At 40.9% G+C, this 17,016-nt stretch overlaps 1 protein-coding gene across 1 annotated transcript; it reads left to right on the plus strand.

Moving 5' to 3' along the window:
- The first annotated feature begins 1,034 nt into the window (after positions 1 to 1,034).
- On the plus strand, positions 1,035 to 12,554 carry DNAJA1 (DnaJ heat shock protein family (Hsp40) member A1). Its single transcript, XM_030832681.2, has 9 exons — positions 1,035 to 1,193; positions 2,289 to 2,430; positions 2,583 to 2,760; positions 4,995 to 5,099; positions 6,085 to 6,312; positions 8,964 to 9,078; positions 10,400 to 10,515; positions 10,813 to 10,913; positions 11,665 to 12,554. The coding sequence occupies exons 2-9, from the start codon at positions 2,299 to 2,301 to the stop codon at positions 11,881 to 11,883; spliced, it is 1,194 nt and encodes a 397-aa protein (XP_030688541.1). The 5' UTR covers positions 1,035 to 1,193; positions 2,289 to 2,298; the 3' UTR covers positions 11,884 to 12,554.
- Positions 12,555 to 17,016: the final 4,462 nt, after the last annotated feature.

Here is a 17,016-nt window from a genome sequence, read left to right on the forward strand (position 1 = left end):
CACAACTCAGCTCAACTGCCACTTTCCCAGAGAAGCTTTCCCTGTTTCATCAGATTAATAGGGTTCCCCTACAGTTCTTTGGCTTGCCTGTCTCCCTACTAAAGTCTGAGTGAACCAGGCTTTTTCAGCTTTGCATGTCCATCTTCCTTGGTGCTAGGTCCTCCTGTTTGTTTTGTCATTGAATAAGGAAGACAGACCCCATCTTCCATTATGTCCTGAACTCAACATTTGAAAGCCTGAAGGACTCATTCTGCAGACTCTAGATCCAGATCCACAGACTAGTAGGACTTACACGTTAGGTCAAATAATTAAAACTATTTGCCAGTTAGACACTCTTGGTGTTACTGTGTCCCCCGCTAGCCAAACCCGGTGAACGCCTGGCCAGAGAGACTACTGGCCCACGGTTTGCACCACGGTAATGCAAACGTTTCCCCATTGAGCACCGCCTGAGCCCGACGTATGGCAAGGCCCAAAGCAAATAACGTGTGTATACGGGTCTGGACTTGCACTAAGAGCTCTTCCAACTTCGCAGTTTGGTGAATTGCGAGGCCTTGGACCGCATGGGTGATTGCTCTGAGGCCCAGGCCCGTCTTGCTCAGCATTTCGCACTCGGCGGCTTCCCAGAATCTCAAGTCTAAAAAACTAAGCCTGTTAGAGACGCCAAAAGAGGTGAACCAGGCGCCGACGGGGGAAGAGGTGCGGCAAAAAGCTTTGTTCTGAGAGGTTCCTGTTCAGCGCACAGGCCCTGCCCGGGCCCAGTCCTCGAGTCTTCCGCGCTCCCGCAAGCGGCGGCGGCCCCACAGATTTGGGAATCCCTTGCCGACCCAAAATCGCAGCGCTCTTAGGTAATCCCAGTTCCCGCTCGAGACTTCTGCACTCTCGCACTCGCTGGGTGGAGGATAGGGCTCCAGAAAGTTCCACAAACGCCAGACCAAGGATTGCGCACAGCCCCTCCCAGCCCGAGCGCCCCCGCGCCGTTGCCCAGGCAACCGCGGGCGGTGGCAGCGGCGGGAAGGGCGGGACTTCCGGTGGGTGACGCGCCTGCGCTCGGCTACAAAAGACAACGGCTGCGGCGCTCCAGGCGGAACTTTCCAGAACGCTCGGTGAAAAGGTGGAGGAGCGGCGGCTGCCCGAGCTGCGCACGGCAACGCGCTCCTTCCCGCTCCCCCATACCGGCATCGGCCCTCTCACCGGTGAGCTTCAGCCTTCGGGCTTCACCTCGTCCCAAGGCCGGCACTGTTGGCTGCGCCGGGAAGCCAGATGGAGCCGCGGTCGTGAGGCGGTTGGCTCCGCGTGGGCGGGAGGGTTGTCGATTCCTGTACCCACGATTCTCCTTCTGGAGGGCTGGTGGGGGTACCCCGGCAACCCTCGCCGGCGCGCAGCGAGTGGGCCCGAGACCCTTCCTGGAGCTTTCTCCATGCCCTATCTATCTAGCCAGGGTTCTCCGAGGACCTGCCGCCTCAGTCTTTTCCTCCGTCCGCGCTCGCTGGCGGGCGGGCTGGGGGGTGGGGGGCGACCCTTTGCGCACGCGCAGAAGGAGCTAGGGGGCGAGGGGCTGCGGGAGGAGCCGGGCGGAGGCTGCGGCGTTCGCTTCTCGGGTCTCTCCTCCTTCGCTTTGTTGGGTGCTGGGCTTCTCCCACCCCTTTCATCCTGGGTGGGAGGGGAAAGGAAGGAACCCCTAACGGTCGGCATTGAGTGCAGGGCAAAACCTAACAGCGTGTAAACTACGCTGGCTTGTGGGGGCGAAAGAGGTTCGGCGGTTGAAGCAGAGGAGCTGTACGTCCTGTGACTGAGAAACAGCCTCAGGATTGAGGGGGAGGGGAGCTTGCTTTCTGGAGCTGGTGTTCTTAGTTTCATAAAACACTGCCTCCCCGCCTTGTGCCCAGATGTCTTTTCTAGGAAGTGTATGATTTATCAGATTTACTAAGAATAATGGTAGTGGATTGAACCTCTTAGTGCTCCTCTTCTTTACTGCCCTCTGTCGCTGGTTGGGAAGGGAAACAGGAAAAATCCAGACAATAGTCGCGTTATTATGGGAGCTTTCAGGTGGGAGAGTGGGAACCAGCTGCTATAGGAGGCTTTTGAATTATCCCCTGATAATTATTAACTTATATTTAGTCTTAGAATTGATAGCTAAATTACCAAAGGAATTGTTACCTTCTCTGTGAAATTTAGGGAAGGTGGTGTTCTTACAATCAGGTTTCTCAGAGAACAGATTTCTATGCCTAAATTTTATTAATTAAAACTACCAGTTGAAAGTCGGCTAAAATTGAACTTTCTTATTTTAGACTGTAGGAAATGGTGAAAGAAACCACTTATTATGATGTTTTGGGGGTCAAACCCAATGCCACCCAAGAAGAATTGAAAAAGGCTTACAGGAAACTGGCCTTGAAGTACCACCCTGATAAGAATCCAAATGAAGGAGAGAAGGCAAGTAGTACACTCATAACATAGCTGAATAGTTCTTGCCAGGTGTACGGTATTTCCATTACAACATGAAATTGAGTATGTCTAATGTAGTGGCTGTGCTTTGTAACAGTTGAGTTTTTTGAGTGAAATTTATCCCCCCTTTTCTGAAACAGTTTAAACAGATTTCTCAAGCTTATGAAGTGCTCTCTGATGCAAAGAAAAGGGAATTATATGACAAAGGAGGAGAGCAGGCAATTAAAGAAGGTGGAGCAGGTGGCGGTTTTGGCTCCCCCATGGACATCTTCGATATGTTTTTTGGAGGAGGAGGCAGGATGCAGAGAGAAAGGAGAGGTAAGAATGACAGTTCACATGTGGCAAATTAAAATTAGCCGTTGGTCAAAGTAAATTCTTGAGAATTCACCTACTAAATGCTTGTTTACTTGTTAGCATAATGTTGTAAACTGATTTATGGTAAGAGTTTAAGAATGAGATTTGATGAGACTAAAAATAGCTAAGCCAATCGAGTGCTAACAAGTGAGTGCTTCTAAAGCACTTGGGGTACATAGGATTTCTGTGATGTTATCAAGCATTAAAGGAATGAAGTATAGGAGCATAATTTTCAAAACCCTTTTCACAGATTTTATTTTATTCTCAATCTGCACACCCCCACCCCTCAGCCTCAATGGGAGGTACAGTGGCCTTACACAGGCGAAAGTGAATTACAGTTCAGAATGGTAAATTTTTGTCAAGGTCATATATTGCTATGCATCAGAGTCTTGATTGGAACACAGGTTCATTGCCTCCAAATAGCATGCTATCTGTTTAATCTTGTTTCAGTTTTATTATATCAAAATATGTGCCCTTAACATTTAATAGAAATGTGGTTTTCTGGGCTGTGGAAATACTGCTCGTAGAAGTACAGTGTTCTGGTCAGAGTTTATCTTACTTTGTTCCCAGTGTAGTTCATATAAACAAGGACTAATGGGTAGAGCCCATTCTAGAAGGAATGGGCAAACCACTAAATTTTCTTTGAGCTTTTTTGGATTCAGAAGGACTGGAAATTGTTTATTCAGATTTTCTTAAAAGGAGAGGGGGGTGTATTTTATTTATTTTTAAGAAATTTACCTTAAAACAATTTTCAGTCAAGGTCAGTTGGTTGGCAAACTCTACTGTGTGGCTTAGATCAATGCAAGGTCATTTTTTTAGTGTGATATTGGAAAATATTTGCTTAAATTTTAGAAGCTTTATTTCTTCCCTATACTGTAAACTCTATAAGGCTAAAGTAAGAAGGGCAGTTTTCAGCGTTCCAGAACCAATTACATGGAACAGTATTAGTGATGCAGAACAGAAAAGTGGATCTAGAAACAGGTTATAGTTGAGGGTGCTTCACACTTGATTGGTAACTAAAAATGTTCATTAGACATGTTCTGCAGATAGGAAGTTCAAGAGCTTCTTTCACTTAAGCGTAAGGCAGTATTTCATGGTAGATAAAGTCCTGGGAGAATCACTAGCTAGGAACTTATTACTTATCGGCAGGTGACTACATTTCTGTAACCTCTGTTCTTAGATGATCTCCACCTTCCACTTCCCATTCCTAGCTAGATGAAATAGGTCACTCTTTTGTAGCCACTGGCCACATCAAATTTAGATTACTGCAAAGAAAAATAAAAATTTAGTTACTTAGTCTGCAGTAGCCATAATTTTATGCTCGATAGCCATGTGTGACTGCTGGCTGTTGTGTTGGCTAGCACAAGATACAAAACATCTCCATCACTGTAGAAAGTTCTGTTGGACAGCACTATGGTAAAGGATGAGAAATCTAGCCTTTTTTGGGGGGGAGGCTGCGTTGGATCTTTGTTGCTGTGCGTGCAGGCTTTCTCTAGTTGCAGTGAGCGAGGGCTACTCATCGTTGTGGTGTGCGGCCTTCTCATTGTGGTGGCTTCTCTTGTTGTGGTGTGCGGGCTCAGTAGTTGTGGCTCATGGGCTCTAGAGCGCAGGCTCAGTAGTTGTGGCCCACGGGCTTAGTCACTCCACGGCATGTGGGATCTTCCTGGACCAGGGCTCGAACCTGTGTCCCCTGCATTGGTGGACGGATTCTTAACCACTGTGTCACCAGGGAAGCCCGAGAAATCTAGCCTTTAAACAGTTAGTGCTGAATAAATATGTCAGGTTCCCTGGGCAAACTTGATTAGTTTTTGGAATTTAGTGTGCTGAAGAATTTTTGGATGATGTAATTGGTCATGTTACTCAATATAATAAGTGAACGATTCAAAGAATATATTAGGACAGAAAAGCAGTTTGGGTTAATTTACTGTGAAATGTGTCTATTTAAATAACATGAGTTTTCTCAAGTGATTTTTGCAGTTAACATTTTTGATTGCCATAAAATGTAGGATGGCCGTAACTACGTCCTTATACAAATTGCTTAACTCTCACTGGATGTTTCTTATTTGAAATTACACCACAGTTAGAGGATTATGTGTGTACCCTTGTAGGGCTCATCTTTCATTATCCTTTACCGTTTTTATAGTGTAGAACACAAGATTCAGCATCTTAGATTTTTAATGTGCAATGTTTTGTTCTAGGTAAAAATGTCGTGCATCAACTCACAGTAACCTTAGAAGATTTATATAATGGTGCAACAAGAAAACTAGCTCTGCAAAAGAATGTGATTTGTGACAAATGTGAAGGTATGTCTTAACATTCATAATATAATTGAAAATGGAACTGAAGCCGTTCTAGATATATAAAACTGACATATTGCACTACCTAATTCTGAAGAGTGCAAGTACGAAAACCACCTGAATCCACCTCCTAGAGAAATATTAGCAAATTATCAGCACTTTTATGTATTTATTTTGAATGCAGGTGGGACTGATCTAATTTGGTGTCTGTTTTTCTCAATACTGTTCAGAGATGAGTCTTTCCTATCCGCTCTAGAACTTCAGAGGCATTCCAGTGGCTTCATAATCTGTAATATGATTTGACAGTATTCTCTTTTGGGGTATCAGCAGCTGTCAAATTATTGGCTATGAATCTCTAAGGTGTTTTTCTAATAAATACAAGTTATTTGTTGGAAATACGGTATTTTCTAAAGAGAATAAACTCTAAAATGTTCTCATCTCACAGTTAAAGTAGCCTTTTAAGAATTGTGCTTTGGGGGCTTCCCTGGTGGCACAGTGGTTAAGAATCCACCTGCCAATGCAGGGGACATGGGTTCGAGCCCTGGTCCGGGAAGATCCCACATGCCACGGAGCAACTAAGCCCATGCGCCACAACTACTGAGCCCACGAGCTGCAGCTACTGAAGCCCGCGCGCCTAGAGCCTGTGCTCCGCAACAAGAGAAGCCACTGCAATGAGGAGCCCGCGCACCGCAACAAAGACCCAACTCAGCCATGAATGAGTGAATGAATGAATTGTGCTTTGGGAGCACATGTTTAAAATCCAGAATTTTGAAATGACTCCTTGGGAAAATAGCAGTCAATATGTTTATAGATAAGCTGATTGTGGCGATATTTTATCAAATAAAAAGGCTGAATTGTAGATTCTTACAGCGGCATTCCATCAGACCTTGAAAATATTAATGAAGTGGAGTGTTTAGGAACTGTCTCATTAAAACGTTCGTCACCATGTCCAGTACTAAATTCAAACATAATTTCTTTTTGAACTATTTAGGCCGAGGTGGTAAGAAAGGAGCAGTAGAGTGCTGTCCCAATTGCCGAGGTACTGGAATGCAAATAAGAATTCATCAGATAGGACCTGGAATGGTTCAGCAAATTCAGTCTGTCTGCATGGAGTGCCAGGGCCATGGGGAGCGGATCAGTCCTAAAGATAGATGTAAAAGCTGCAATGGAAGGAAGATAGTTCGAGAGAAGAAAATTCTAGAAGTTCATATTGACAAAGGTGAGTTCTGAGCCACTTTCTATTTTCAATTCTTGAGTGCTATTGCAAATTATATTAATGTTACATTTTATAGTTGTTTAAAACTACTGTTGGAGTAAGGAATAGGTATATTTTGATTAATTAACTTATTTGTAAGAACTTAGACTATGAATGTTACTTTCTAATAGTTTTTACAGATTATGTAAACATGTCAGTTTCTGCCTCTTGGGTTATAACTTAAAATTTCCTTTAAATATTATTAGGATTTACTTTATTTTGCCAGTTCCTTAATTTTTTCAGTTGATTTAAAAATGCTTTAAAATGTATTACAGCAGTACAAACTCATTGTAGAAATTTTAGAAATGTGTATAGCCCCAGAATAAATGGTGCTGCTTACTCTGAAATAATCAGCATGGTTGGCTCTTTCAGACTTTGCTGTTTTAAAATGAAACTGTTATTAGAAAATATACATCTACATTAACTTAAGCTCCTGAAATAGTATTCACCCATGTGAATCACGGTACCTCTCCTCCCTCCATTTTTTCCCCTTAATTGGTCCCTGTTGAGTAGGGTTTGAATTTCTCTCTGGTAAGATTCCCCACTTGTTACCAACAGTATGTACTCAGGAGGGCATTAGTAGTAAGTGAAGCCATTTATGAATGCTGCACTTGTCCGTTTTTTTGGCCACACTGCAGCCTATGGGATCTTAGTTCCCCAACCAGGGATTGAACCCGTGCCCCATGCAGTGTAAGCGTGGGGTTTTAACCACTGGACCTCCAGGGAAGTCCCTGCCCATACTCTTAACATTAATGGAACAACCAGCAAAACTTAGCTGAGTTTAATTGCTTCACTAGTGTAGTGAGATAGTTACTTTGCCTTGTGAATGATTAAAGACAGATTGTTGGGCTTCCCTGGTGGCACAGTGATTAAAAATCAGGCTGCCAATGCAGGGGGCACAGGTTTGAGCCCTGGTCCCGGAAGATCCCACATGCCACGGAGCAGCTAAGCTCGTGTGCCACGACTACTGAGACTGTGCTCTACAGCCTTCAAGCCACAACTACTGAAGCCCAATTGCCTTGAACCCGTGCTCCGCAACAAGAGAAGCCACGCAATGAGAGGCCCGTGCGCCACAACTAGAGAAAGCCCGCACACAGCAACAAAGACCCAATGCGGCCAAAAATAAATAAAATAAATAAATTTTTAAAAAATGTTTACTTTTGTCAATGTGTAATACTGATATTTTGGTTTAAGTCCTTCTCTTTTTAGAGGTATATATTGAAGTATTTGGGTTAATTGGTATGTCTGGATTTTAATTGAAATATATGCAGGGAATGTGGATGGAGGTGTGTAATACATGAAATAGTAGTCATGACCTGGTAATTACTGGATCTATATTGATGGATATATAGGGACTTCTTGTACTGTTGGCTACTTTATGTAAGTTTAATACTTTCTGTAATAGAAAGTGAGACAAAGTTGCTCTTGTTGGGTGACCTCAGTGATCATTGGTTCAGGAAATCTGGCACTACTGCTGTAGAGAAATCATCTGCAAACACATGAGTTCTGTTTAAAGAGGTGTTAGTTGGCTTAAGTAAGCCCTTACTGAACTAAGGTGTATGGGCCAGAGGGAAGAAATCTCAGTAAAAGTGTTGGCCTTTAAGAAGCGTTAGCCTGTTGGATGGACTTCCCTGGTGGCGCAGTGGTTAAGAATCCGCCTGCCAATGCAGGGGACACGGGTTTAAGCCCTGGTCCAGGAAGATACCACCTGCTGCGGAGTTACTAGGCCCATACACCACAACTGCTGAGCCTGCACTCTAGAGCCCACGAGCCACAACTACTGAGCCTGCATGCTGCAACTACTGAAGCCTGTGCCCCTAGAGCCCGTGCTTCGCAACAAGAGAAGCCTGCACACCGCAACAAAGAGTGGCCCCTGCTTGCCACAACTAGAGAAAGCCTGCACAGCAACAAAGGCCCAAAGCAGCCAAAAATAATAATTTTTTTAAAGCATTTGCCTATTGGAAAAACTTCTTTATTTTTGACACTGATAACCACATGGTCTGAAAGTATCCAACTATAATTATCCTCTTTAAAAAAAAAAAGACTAAAATCATTCAATATAAATATTACATATTTTTTAAATTTTTAGATTTTATATTACTGCTAATACAATGGAAGAAAATCTGACTTATGCTTCTGTTAGACTTAATAGAAATGATTTGACTTAAGTTTTTTTTAAAGTGATGAAATAGTTAAAAACATTTATGGTTATAATGTTTGCCAGTCACTGATTTGGTGCCAGCATAGACCTTTTTCTTTAGTCCCCCACAAGAGCCCTGGTGGAGGACATAGGTCTCTGTGGGAAAGTTGATACTTAGGAAGGTTATGCAATTTGCTTCCCTAGGGTAATCTGGCCTAGTAGTAAATAGCAGCTCTGAGATTCGAAGCCTGACTTGTTTGCCTCTAGAATCTGTGTTCTCCACTATGATAGCTTTCTTCAGTAAGAAATTGGACTGATCTAATAAGCATGTGGGCGTTTTTGGTAAATTCTGTAAAACTTCAGCATCCGCAAAGACTTGAACATTTTTTTCATGCACAAACATGCATTTGTGTTTCAGTAGAGATTCTGACCTTACTTAGATGTTAAGAGTATAAAATTAGCCTTTTGTTTTTAGGCATGAAAGATGGCCAGAAGATAACATTCCATGGTGAAGGAGACCAAGAACCAGGACTGGAGCCAGGAGATATTATCATCGTTTTAGATCAGAAGGACCATGCTGTTTTTACTCGGTAAAAATTTTTATCAAATACTGAAACCGACATCTTGCATATTTGGGTTTGGTTTTTTTTCCTCGAATATAAGTGAGCTTTTTCATTACTTGTAGAATACATTTCCTAGAAATAACCTAGAAAAGTATAGCAGAAAAGTTAGACTATATATGTCTTCTATAAATGATTGTTAATCATTGTTTCAATCTTAGAAGAAGCTAAAGACAAAAATCATTGGGTTTTTTGGTCTAAATGTAGGTAAATTGTTGCCTAATTTGGATTTTGAAGGATATACTTCAGTTAGGAGTTGTGTTATATAAGTATAAATAGATAGAGTAGGGGAAACATCCCTAGACAAAACTTTGCCTCCAGTTTTTTTTTAATAAGCAGTTGGTTTTGAAATAAGTACCCTAAAGCTTTCACCAGTTTCTTCAATCCTGAGTTCATGGTAAGTTGGGTTGCTTTTAATTTTAAATAAAAGTCTAGAATCATCTGTGTAAGAAGCTGTAATATATTAATTCACGTCTATTAGGAAATAATCTTGTGTTTATGATAAATTTATAGTGACGCACAAGAAAGTTAACAGTGTTAAATAATGTATCAATGGGTAATTTTAAAACATTAGACTGGAGTAGGGTTCCAGTAAGTCTGTTGGGAATGACATCTCAAGGAACAGGTTTTAGATTAATAGTGTCTCAAGAATAATGGGAAATGCTATCAAGCTCAGAATTTTGATGCTATCATTTGAGGTGAATCCTCAACAAGAGTATTTCTGGAGAGTATTCTGCCTGATGAAAAGATGTCATTAATATGAATTGGAAAAGAAAGTAAGCATGAGGAGGAAGAAGTGGGTTGTTATTAAACATAAAAATAGTGTTCATACTGTGCCAGGCACTATATTACTTAATTCATGTACATCAATAAATTACTTCCCCTTGAAATTGGCCATATGCCTTTTATTTAATTTCATAGACCCTAACTTATCCAGGACCCAGCCTGAGGTTTGTTCCACTGCCTAGAGTGTGTGGAGGGATTCTGAAGCCTTGTCCAGGAAACTGTGCTGGCAGTTTCCATATGTTTGCTGTACCCAGTTCTCAGCTCTTAAGAATGGGGAAGAGGCCTTCCTCACCTTCTGAGATGGCCCACACTCTGGAGTATGTTTCTCTCTAAATAAATCCACTTCGTACCTATCAAAGGAAACAAACAAAAAAGAATGGGGAAGAAAGGGCATCTTTTGAAAGATACCATTTGTTTTTAAAAAGAGAACAGAATTGCCTACTTTGGTAGTTGTAATCATTGCTGGTTTGAAGATCTAAGTATATGCCATACTTACATTGTACAGACGAGGAGAAGACCTTTTCATGTGTATGGACATACAGCTGGTTGAGGCATTGTGTGGCTTCCAAAAGCCAATATCTACTCTTGACAACCGAACCATAGTCATCACTTCTCATCCAGGTACAGTAACTAGATAAGCGTCTGTTTCTATTCTAGTGTTTTCATTGTCTGCTCGTAGCTAGTACAGCCACGGAGGAAAGTGGCATTTAAGTTGCTCGGTACTTGTCTGTCCTTGAGCTGAAATCATGCGTTCTTGGCTCTCTTGTAAGCCCCTAGAAAACCTATAAATGAAAGGTATCAGCATCATTTCATATAAATTTACCTCTATCAATGAGCTAGGACATTGCTCTGTTCTTTATTTTCGCTGCCTCGTAAAAGTGTGATTGTATTTAAGGAATTTGGCTTCAATGTTTTTAGGTCAGATTGTCAAGCATGGAGATATCAAGTGTGTGCTAAATGAAGGTATGCCAATTTATCGTAGACCATATGAAAAGGGTCGCCTAATCATTGAATTTAAGGTAAGCTATACAGTACTGTAGAAATGTTAGAGAATGATTAGTTTATTAAAATCCAGTAGCAGTTAAGTTTCTGAATGGCCAGAAGCCAAGTTTATATTCTCCCTTGTCTAGATCTAATGTTACTCTTGTTATGTTGAACATTTTTTGTTAACAAGTTGGTATTGGTTTGTTTGCATCATTATCGGCTATTTAAAGATGGGGGGTGGTGGCAGGTGGGTAATTTACTAATGAAAGGCTATAACTGGAATCTTAAAGTTCAACAGAAGCATGATAGCTGGTGTGGATTTTTGGCAAAATACTGCAATGCTCTGGTTCTTAAAGTAACCCAACCATTTCCCTCAATCTTAAATTTGAGTAGCCTCAGACCCACAAATTTAACATTTATTAAAAACATCTTTGGGTGGGACTGTCTTTGAGTAACAATAGCTTTGTTTAAATTATCCATTAGAAGGAATGAGAATGTGTTTTAGGATGGGTTGTCCTATTAAAAAATGTATTTGCTGAATAGAAGTGATCATTACAGTATAGTTTTATTAGGATCTTTTTTTTAAGACCTTACCTTGAACTCTAGTTCAGAATAGTAGATGATATATGCCTTCTTAGAACATGTGTTCTAACCTGAGATTGGCAGATTTACCAAAAGATTGTGTGGTTTCATGTTTTTTTCTGGGGAAAATGGGTCAATGGTATTTGTCTAAGGAGCTAAGGATGAAGTGTCATTTAAACTTAAAGTAGAAATTTCTTATTATAGGTAAACTTTCCTGAGAATGGCTTTCTCTCCCCGGATAAACTCTCTTTGCTGGAAAAACTCCTACCTGAGAGGAAGGAAGTAGAAGAGACTGATGAAATGGACCAGGTAGAACTAGTGGACTTTGATCCAAATCAGGAAAGACGGCGCCATTACAATGGAGAAGCATATGAGGATGATGAACATCATCCTCGGGGTGGTGTTCAGTGTCAGACCTCCTAATGGGGCCAGTGAATAACACTCACTGCTGGCATTTTATTTGCAGTAGTGATTGAGTGAAGGACTATAATCATAACATGCTCACTACTTGCTATTGTTTGTTTTAATAATCAATTATAGTAGTGTTTTAAAAGTTAAATGAAGAATAAACTCGAATATAAAAGCTCTGACTTTGCCCTGTATGTATGATGACTTCAGTGTGCAAGATAAGTTTAATACTTGTAAAAACTACTTTAAAAAATTTCCCCTAGCAGTTGTTAGGCCATACTTTGTAATTGATTTCAGCTATGTACATGGAATAGCTTAGACTGAAATGCCAGGTATATGTATTGGCTTCAGTGTATGACCCTTAATTGTTAAGCTATGAAGTTAAAATTGTATTTAACTGGCAGTCAGACGAATTTGTAGAGAAGTGTTGGTCTGTATAGTGGTATTAAGTGGGATTCATTGTGATGCCTCTGCATTTATTCTATTGCCTCAACTGTTACTTGAAGATGGCATGCTATATAATTTAGCCTGTGGTATCAGTGATAGAAATGACACCTTTCTAAAGAAGGGGTTTATCATATAACGCTGCTTCTTGAGGGCTTGCGCTTGTAGGATTGCATTCCCTTCTGCTGTGCCATCTTTTTTTAATATATGTAGCTATTGGTCCTGGTTACTTTTTTTTTTTTCTTCCTTCTCTTTGGACCACAGTAAGCCTTAGTTTAGAGTAGTCACTTCTGGAGCAGGGTAACTTAGAAGTTAGAGTTATGAGAAGTACTTTGCATGTATGAGTTAGGAAGGTGTTTTGCAGGTATGTTACAGGCTTACTTTAAACCATTTAACTTATGCTCCAAAGTAACTGTAATTTAATGTTAGTAGAATAGCAAATTATGAATAGCTTTAATTGTATGTTTAAAGTCATATGTTCACAAGCTTAAATCTGGATATCAGAATTTAAGCAATTCTTGAAATGTATGAATGTCTCCTTAATATACTGATTCAAAAGCATGTCCAATGTGTCACCACAGGCTTTTTTTTCCCAGGTTGAAGTATTGGCTTTTCACTAATTAAGATACATAATTTTTCATTTAACTAAAGTGAGTAATACCAAAAAATACTATTTAACCATAGTTAAATGTTTAATATTAAACAAGGGTGGGGACTGAAAGTTGAGGGGTGAGTAATGAGCAAAAGAAGGGGGCTTTAAAATCTTTGCAAACGCTGAAGTGAGAATGTGAGAGCTTACTGTTTAATTCTGCTCAGATTCTGTATCTCATTGTAATCAGGAGGCTTAAAACATTTCTAACCTGGAAGTAACCCACAGCTTAAGTTCCCCTCAGAACACTTGAGTTAAAAAGAAGAGACTGAAACTTGGTGTAAAGTGCATCATTTCCCAAACCTTCAGGTTTCTTGTCATAGTGACAGTTTTAATTGATAGTCTCTCCACATCATTCTTGGGTTCTTTCTAAATTTGTGGCCAGACAGCTACCGTCATATTTGGATAGTGAAGCAGGTGTCCAGGAAAGGAAAACAAATCAAAATACTGAACATAATGGTTCAACAAATTTTAGTTTTCACTGGATTTATATTGAGAGTCTAAATTCTACAATAAACTTATATTGTAACACATTTAAGAATACTTTCAGACATTTTAAAAATTACAAAAATCCTTACATGAGGTTTTCAATATTATTAGTCATGAGGAAAATAAAATGAAAATCACAGTGAGATACAAAACTTCACACCTAGTAGTCCAAAATCTAATCCCAAATGGAAATGAGAATATGGAGAAACTAGAACCCTGTACCTTGTTGGTGAAAATGTAACACGGTGCAGTTTCTGTAAGCAGCTCCTCAAAAAGCCAAACGTGGAATTCACCATATGACCCAGTAGTTCCATTCCTTGACTCAGGAACATTGTGTGCCAATGTTCATGGTATCATTATTCACAATACCAGAAGAGGAAACAAGCCATGTGTCTTAACAGATGGATAAACAAAATGTGTTATATGTATGTATGACAGAAAAGGACTTCATTTATATGAAATATTTAGGCAAATTCATAGAGGCACAGATTACCAAGGGCTGGCAGGAAGAGGAACGGTAAGTTAGTGCGTGCTTAATTGTTTCTGTTTGGGGTGATGAAAGTTTTGAAAGTGATGGTTGCACAAGAGTTAATACAATTAATGCTACTGAATTGTATACTTAAATGGTTGAGAGTAAGCTTTACTTTTGTTTCACCACAGTAAAAAAAAAAAAAAAATCCTTAAGATAGAAGATGAAAATAGTTACAACCTGGAGAGGCAGAAACTGACAAGTTTGTATTCTGTATTAAAAAAAAATTCTTGTTAGAACTATGGCCAAGGTCATCACAAAAATACAAGTGCATCCGTGGAAGTGTGTAGTTCCATCACCCCAGCACTAATGCTTTCTTTGTGATGCCTCCCCTGTCTGTTCATACTTGGAGGGAATAAAAATAGAAGCTGATTATGTCCATGAGGGTCCTAGTGGAACACGGTGGCAGATATTCCCTTGTGAAATTAGCATCACATTTTTTCTCCATATAGTACTGCCTCTCAACCTTGGCTACAACTGAAGTTACCTCGGAAGCTTTAAAACATGATTTGAGTCTCACCCTCTGGGTATTTTGGTGTTGTTGAACTGAGTGTAGCATAAGCAAAAGGATGGTTACATATAGCCAAGGCTCTACACCAGCACCATGGGGACAGTTATATTAATCACCAGAACAGTAACGCCATTGTTAGAATTGGTGTGGAGGGTCAAACAATGGCAGCCCTTAACTACGGCAAGTTTGTTTCAGACCAAGGCTGCTTCCCATCTTAGATAGACACTATGGTAATTTCCTCTCTTTTGAAGTACTATGGGAAAATGAAGCATAGGCTCTAAAAGCACAGTGAATGAAAAATGGTAGCAAGTTACAGCAGTAAAGATGCTCTTTCAAGGGTTTCTGAAGTCTTGTGCCTTTATCACTTAATTTGGTTATCGCAGCAACCTTCTGAGACTAACAGAACAAGAATTGAAACACCTACCTTACAGTTGATGAAAATGACCTCTAGTCTACTTACTGGTTCTCAAATCTGAGCATGCTTGCTGAGCCCCACTAGACTTGGATTCTGTAGGCCTAGGGTAGGACCTGAGAGAGCTGCCATTCAAACAAGTTACCAGGTGACTTGGCCCACGTAAAAGAAATGACAGCAAAGACTGGAATCCAGATTCTTGTAATTCGGTGCTCTTTCTACTCATGTCTGCCTTTGTAGGGTTTTGGTAAGTCTTAACAGAATGTGGAAAAACTCTTTCAAAGAGTCAAGAAATTGAGTTTTAGAATCCCACCTCAGTCAGTTGCGCTCCAGGAGCAAGGTATGGAATCTTGAAATGTGTTTCATGTGATAGGACTCAGAATAGGCTAGAGCTCATAAAGCAGTTCTGAGAATTAAATAACACTGCTTACATAGTAGGGAAGGGCTTAATAAATGTTATTAATGGTAGTAATACAAGCTAAAAAATAACTAGTGGAGAACACACTGAGTTGTACCTGAGACTTGTATTTAAAAGAAAAATTTTTTTTTGGTGTGGAATACCAGGTCATTCAGTGTTTTCCAGAGCCATTCAGCAGCTCAGTGGGGGATGGGACAACTCACAGAGTTAACTTTAATGCCATGTATTTTGGGTTTTAAGTGCTAGAGGAGTATCAGTTAAATAGGTGGGCTGCAGCAACAGAGCAGCTGTCTTAAGAACCAAGGGGGGCAAGGGCCCAGGATGCCTGTCATGTTCCCCTGCTGCACAGCCACACCCAACCGGGCGCACCCCACCCCAGAATTTGGGCAGCGCACCCTCCACCACCTCTCCTCCTGGAGTGAAAGTGTTGGGCAGTTGCCATGGTGTCCAGGAGCTAGACAGCCCTTCTCCCACCTCCGCCTCTTACCCAGGGGCTCCCCCTGCCTTTTGTACTGGAGATGGCCGTGGGGGCTAAAAGAAAAAAAACTAGGCGCGGAGTAAGGGAAGCTCATTTCCACTTTTAAACAACACAATTTTTAGCTTTGTGCAAAATGAAGTCGTGGACTGATAAACATGGGTGACCTGGGAAAAGCAGAAAATTCATTTTTTCCCCCCATTTTTGTTTACTTGTTACACCAAGGCACTACTTCATTAAAAAAGAAAATATACTTCATGGCTCTCAGTCCAGTCCTCTCCTCTTTGCCTGGTCTCCCCAGATCCTACCATAAGTCTAGCACATGCCTTGCAGCTATGGCACACTGCAGTGCTCCTAGGATCACCAAAGCCCTTTACCTTCTGCTCCTGTTGGTCCTTTTATGGTCAACTCCAGAAAGCCTTTCCTAACCCATTAGGTCTGGATCATCAAAAAAACAACTCCAGATTTTCTGTTATCGCACTATGTTAATTAATCCTGTTAACTTGTTTTTCTCCCCTATCCTGTGACAGAAACTAGTGTTTTTAACCATCCTGAGCACTAGGTGCAGGAGCAGAGGAGTTGTTTGCTAAAAATTCCTAGAATAAGTAAGTGTACATGTGCTGAAAAGATTCTTGCTCTTCATGAGCCTTGGCACAAAGTGTGCATCTCACAACTGCCAGTTCACAAGGTCATGGGCTAAATCAAAACCAGTTTCTTGAAGATTTTTCTAAGGAATTTTAGTATAAGCTCTTTGCACCTTAAACTTTTTTTACTTAAGTGAAAGCCTCTTTACTGGGAGGAATGGCAGACTACATTCATATAGACTCACCGCTATTCAACTCTCAAATCGGCAGCAAATGACATTCTGTGAAAAAGCTGCAGGTTTTGTGGCAGCAAGACAGTTGGGAATATGACTGGGAAAGATGGATTTCATAGTGCTGCTAAGAATTATTCAGCCGATATTAAGCATTTTTATGTGCTAGGCAACAGCTAGCTGATCCCAAATACAGGATCAGGCTATATTTCAAGGGACAAAGGTTTATAAGACTATACAAAACTTTCCCCACTTGTTTGTACCTACTAATTGGGAAAATTAAAAGGGGGCATAAAAGGCCCACACAAGCAAACAAGCTCACTTTCTTGAAATGGTACCTAGCATAGTACCATCACACGTCAACAAAGGCATTCCATATACATCTTTGGTTGAAACAGAAAAGAGAC

Source organism: Globicephala melas, chromosome 6 (genome assembly GCF_963455315.2).
Source record: "Globicephala melas chromosome 6, mGloMel1.2, whole genome shotgun sequence".
NCBI classification, from domain to species: Eukaryota; Metazoa; Chordata; class Mammalia; order Artiodactyla; family Delphinidae; genus Globicephala; species Globicephala melas.